General features: G+C 35.5%; 1 protein-coding gene across 1 annotated transcript in view; it reads right to left on the bottom strand.

The window, feature by feature from the left end:
* The window catches only part of CPEB1 (cytoplasmic polyadenylation element binding protein 1), a 387,216-nt gene extending 386,576 nt beyond the window's left edge, over positions 1–640 (bottom strand). Inside the window, exon 1 of the mRNA XM_053719311.1 lies at positions 395–640. Coding sequence (XP_053575286.1) covers positions 395–640 — 246 coding nt within the window. The remainder of the gene's footprint in view (positions 1–394) is intronic.
* Between the last annotated feature and the right edge of the window lie 5,360 nt (positions 641–6,000).

Raw genomic sequence — 6,000 nt, forward strand, 5'->3', positions numbered from 1 at the left:
ACACCTCTTTCACTTAACCTCTTCCTATTACTAGTATAGACAAAGAGAATGACTGGGTGTGGAGAGAAGGGAGGAGCTATATATATATACAGCTCTGCTGCTCTTTGCCACTTCCTGTTAGGAGGATAATATCCCCACAAGGATGAATCCGTGGACTCGTGTTTTGTACCGCTTTAATGCAATATGGTAAAATCTGTAAATAGCCAAATGAGCCCTACAAAAGTAAAGAAAAAAAGCCAGAAGAGACTAACTGGAGCATGAATTAGAAATAATGTTTTGAAAGGTTTTTTTACTTTTTCTGCCAGGAAATGTTGAAATCATAAAATGTTACCAATTTAGGAGATTATATGCAATTAAGTTACTATTAAAGATGAACAATTTACATGTCACTTACAATCAGGTCTGAGAGATGATCTGAACCGGAGCTGAACCCACTAGTGTCGGAGTCAGATGGACTGCTGGAACGAGAGTCTAAAATTGAGCGGCTGTCCAGTCGAGAGCCACGCAGCATCGGAGCGGAGTACTTCTCAGCTAGGTCAGAGCCAATCGGATCCATAGGCAGGAATCCCATTGGTGACTGCTTTCCCAGTGGGCTGTTAAGCATACTAAAAACTAAAAAATAGTAGCAGAAACAGGTCATACTCAAAACTACCCAACATTAACCACTTGAATTTATGACATAATATAAACTTTAAAAGGGACACTAGTACCATAAAAATCAGACAACCTATTTACATACTTGCCTATCCAATGATGTTAAATTGAATTAAAAATAAATGTAGTCAGGATAAACAGGTTTAAATGCTTTTCTTGTCCAGCACTGTCACTTCTGCTATAGGAGCACAGTCAATCAGAAGCTGCAATGCTAGCTTCTAGAGATTACAGGCTCACACTGCCTTCTCTCCACCACAGGTAGTTTCAGATTAGCTGTAACGCTCTGCTTCTATAACAGAAGCAACAGACTAGTGTGAAGAAGACTAGAAAGGTGAACAACGTTCAATGTTTGCTTATCAAAACTTTTGTATTAACTCCCCCACCTTACAGCTTTGAAAAGTTAATGTATACAGGTTATGATGTGTTTGATTTGCTGTAACTAGTTGAGTTTTAAAATGAAATCTTTTAATACACAATTCACCATAATGCCCCTTTAATTGTTAAAGGAACATGTATAAAAAAAAGTAAATGAGGTTGAACAAAGTCTATCAAGTTCAACCTAAACAAATCTAATACTTACAAAAAAGCTCCAGTTGAGCTTAAATATGTTAAAAAGAAAAATGTTTGAATCATGAGAAATTAAAGGGACATGAAACCAAATAGAACATGCGATTTTAAAGAAATTTCCTATGTACTTATTGTATCTAATGTGCTTAATTCACTTTGTATTCCTTTTTGAAGGAGCAAGTATGCACTACTGGGAACTAACTTAAGATATCTGGTGAACCAATGAAGAGGCATTTTTGTGCATCCACCAATCAACCGCTAGCGACCAAGAATTTATTGACACTCCTGAGCCTACCTAGATATGCTTTACAACCAAAGATACAGAGCATGAAGCAATTTAAATAGAGCATGTGCTTTTAAACACTATTTGCTTCTAAATCATGAAAGAAATTTGGGGTTTCATGTCCCTTTAATGTACAACCACTTTTTAGAATGCTTCAAGACCCGGCAAGATATTTATATGAAGTATGCCAACTATATGGAAAAACATTACTTGCGGTATTTTACAGTCCCAACCACAATTCTGAATATCTTAAAAAAACAATGTAAGAACTTACCTGATAATTCATTTCTTTCATATTAGCAAGAGTCCATGAGCTAGTGACGTATGGGATATACAATCCTACCAGGAGGGGCAAAGTTTCCCAAACCTTAAAATGCCTATAAATACACCCCTCACCACACCCACAATTCAGTTTAACGAATAGCCAAGAAGTGGGGTGATAAGAAAGGAGCGAAAAATAAGGAATTGGAATAATTGTGCTTTATACAAAAAAATCATAACCACCACAAAAAGGGTGGGCCTCATGGACGCTTGCTAATATGAAAGAAATTAATCAGGTAAGTTCTTACATAAATTATGTTTTCTTTCATGTAATTAGCAAGAGTCCATGAGCTAGTGACGTATGGGATAGCAGATACCCAAGATGTGGAACTTCCACGCAAGAGTCACTAGAGAGGGAGGGATAATAAAGACAGCCAATTCCGCTGAAAAATTAATCCACTACCCAAATCAAAAGTTTCAATTTTTATAATGAAAAAAACTGAAATTATAAGCAGAAGAATCAAACTGAAACAGCTGCCTGAAGTACTATTCTACCAAAAACTGCTTCTGAAGAAGAGAAAACAAAAAGGTCTTCTTTGCATACTTTAACTAAATTCTACCAAGTCGTTACTTTGCAAATCTGATCAACAGAAGCTTCTTTCTTAAAAGCCCAGGAAGTAGAAACTGACCTAGTAGAATGAGCCGTAATCCTCTGAGGCGGGGATTAACCCGACTCCAAATAAGCATGATGAATCAAAAAAGCTTTAACCAAAATGCCAAAGAAATGACAGAGGCCGCCTGACCTTTCCTAAAACCAGAAAAGATAACAAATAGACTATAAGTCTTTCTGAAATCTGAGTAGCTTCAACATAATATTTCAAAACTCTTACCACATCCAAAGAATGTAAGAATCTTTCCAAAGAATTCTTAGGATTAGGACACAAGGAAGAGACAATAATTCCTCTACTAATGTTGTTAAAATTCAAAACTTTAGGTAAAAATTGAAATGAAGACAGCAAAACCACCTTATCCTGATGAAAAATCAGAAAAAGGACTCACAAGAAAAAGCAGATAATTCAAAAACTGTTCTAGCTGAAGAGATGTCTAAATGTCCAAAGAAAGCATATGCTCAAACGGAAGAGCCTGTAAAGCCCTCAGAACCAAAATTAAGACTCCAAGGAGGAGAAATTGGCTTAATGACAGGATTGATACGAACCAAAGCCTGAACAAAACAATGAACAGAAAGATTAGCAAATTTTTCTGTGAAAACTGCACAGAAAAAGCAGAGATTTGTCCTTTCAAGGAACTTGCAGACAAAAACCCTTATCCAAACCAACCTGAAGAAACTACAATCCTAGGAATTCTAAAAGAATGCCAAGAGAATTTATGAGAAGAGCATCATGAGATGTAAATCTTCCAAACTCTATAATAAATCTTACTATACACAGATTTACAAGCCTGCAACATAGTATTGATCACTGAGTCAGAGAAACTTCTATGACTAAGTACTAAGCGTTAAATTTCCATACCATCAAATAATTTGAGTTCCTGATGGGAAAAAAAAAAATCAATATTAAGATACAAGGTCTGGCCTTAAATGGAAGTGACCAACATTGGCAACTGGACATCCGAACAAGAACCATATACCAAAACCTGTGCGGCCATGCTAGAGCCACCAGCAACACAAAAGATTGCTCCCTGATGATTTTGAAAATCACTCTAAAAAGAACCAGAGGCGAAAAAATATAGTCAGATTGATAACTCCAAGGAAATGTCAATGCATACACTGCTTCCGCCTGAGGATCCCCGGACCTGAATAGGCCCCTGGGAAGTTCCTTGTTTAGATGAGATGCCATCAGATCTATTTCTGGAAGCCCTCACATCTGAACAATTTGAAAAAAAAATACATCTGGGTAAAGAGACCATTCTCCCGGATGTAAAGCTTGATTGACAGAGATAATCCGCTTCCCAATTGTCTATACCTGGGAAATGAACCACAGAAATTAGACAGGAGCTGGATTTAGCCCAAGCAAATATCAGGTACTTTCACAGCCTAAGGACTGAGTCCCACCCTGATGATTGACATACACCACAGTTGTGACATTGTCTGTCTGAAAAACAATAAACTTCTTTCTTCAAAAAGAAGCCAAAACTGAAGAACTCTGATAATGCACGGAGTTCCAAAATATCAAATGGTAATCTCGCCTCCTGAGATTTCCAAACCCCTTGTGCTGACAAAGATCCCCAGACAGTCTCCCAACCTAAAAGACTCGCATCTGTAGTGATCACCGAAGAGACCCGTAGAACTAAATGATTGTGATCTAACCACCAAATCAAAGATAGTTAAACGTAGTGCTAAAAATAAATACACAGAGCGCCTCCTAAAAGGCTAAGACACTAGTAGTGACAAGATTATTTAAATAAAAAATATATTAAAATTCTATAGGGGTATATAAAATATTTTATAAGCTACTTATAGCTAAAATATACAAACAAGATACAAAAGTGGATCCACTTAAAATTAACAATAAAATATGCATATATCTATATAAAACACAATACAATTGTGGTTAAAAACCACAACAATATACAATCTTAATCACAAAATAAATTACAATAAAACAGCTGTTGATGGTTGGATAAAAAATATAAATATATAAAAACATCAATTTACTGAGTAGGTGTCCATAAATATGTAGGTCCCAAACTTTAAATTCTTTCCATAGAGTGAATGTCCAATATGAAGATTCAATTTTAAAACAGTTATCCTTATATATCCCTCGATAAACAGTGAAATGATGACGTGTGTAAAAAAGAAAAACGTAGTGGTTTTCAAATCAAATTTCAAATTGAGAATATCCAAAAAATCCTGAAAAGATGTGATGAAGTAGGCGTGAATAATCAAAAATGTGTGTACACAAAAATGAAAAAAGAAAGGAAAAAAATTTGAAAAAATAATCCAAATGAATATTTAGGATGTGTTAAAGTGAATAACACACTTATAAAGTTACCCTTATGTGAATTCAAGATGTGAAGAGATGCTCCTAAAAAGTTATTCCTGTGTGTAAACGATGATAAAATACAGAAATGGATCCTATGTCTCAGGGATCAATTCATTCAAAGATATACCTGTAATAAAACAAATATAACATAGTGCAAAACTGCTATTCAAACTTAGTCAGTAATTAAAAAGAAGCTTACCATATATGTCAACGCGTTTCGGCCCTAAGAACTGGGCCTTTATCAAGACTATAGATGGATTAGCATGGTAGTTCCTTTTATAGCTATTACTGGCCAATAAGTGCCAGTATTAGCTGGGGGCCAAAAAATAACCTCTACTTCCTATTCCTGTTGACCTGGAAGAAAAAAAGTAACCTCTACTTCCTGTTCCTGTTGACCTGGAAGTAAAAAAATAACAGATTTAAAAATTAAAATTTTAACAGATTCAAAGATAGTTAAACATTGGGATTCAAAGATATAAAAAAAGTGATATCCTAGAATCCCTGCACCATTAATTCAGCATAAAAAACTGGAAAGTTTCCTATGAAAATGAGCAAAGGGAATTAAATCCAATGCTGCAGCCATGAGACCTAAAACTTCCATGCATAAATAGCAACTGAAAGAAATAAGAGACTGAAGGTTCCGACAAACAGAAACCAATAAAATTGTCACTTGTCTGTTAGAGACAAAAAGACATTGACACAATCTATCTGGAAACCTAAAAAAGGTGACCCTTGTGTGAGGAATCAAGGAGCTTTTGATAAAAAAGATCCTCTAACCATGTCTTGAAGAAACAACAAAAGTTGAATCGTATGAGATTCCGCAGAACGAAAAGACTGAGCCAGTAACACGAGACCGTCCAAATAAGTAACCACTGAGAACCTTGAAAAGATTCTTAGAGCTGTCGCTAGACCAGAAGGAAAAGCAACAAATTGTTAATGCTTTATCAAAAAAAAAGAATCTCAGAAAATGAAAATAATCTGAATGAAAACAGAAAATGTAGATATGCATCTATTGTAAACAAATAATGCAATCACTGACCAAAAAGGCAGAATAGACCATATAAACACCATTCTAAAAGATGGTACACTTATGATAATTCAAAAAGATTTTCTATCTTTGGGACAATGAAGTTTTGAATAAAACCCCCAAACCCTGTTCCTAAAATGGAACTGGTATAAATACCCCAGAAAACTCCAGGTCTGAGCAGCGCCTTGAGCCCCAATGGGTGACCA

The sequence above is a fragment of the Bombina bombina genome, chromosome 6 (assembly GCF_027579735.1).
Source record: "Bombina bombina isolate aBomBom1 chromosome 6, aBomBom1.pri, whole genome shotgun sequence".
Classification (NCBI taxonomy): domain Eukaryota; kingdom Metazoa; phylum Chordata; class Amphibia; order Anura; family Bombinatoridae; genus Bombina; species Bombina bombina.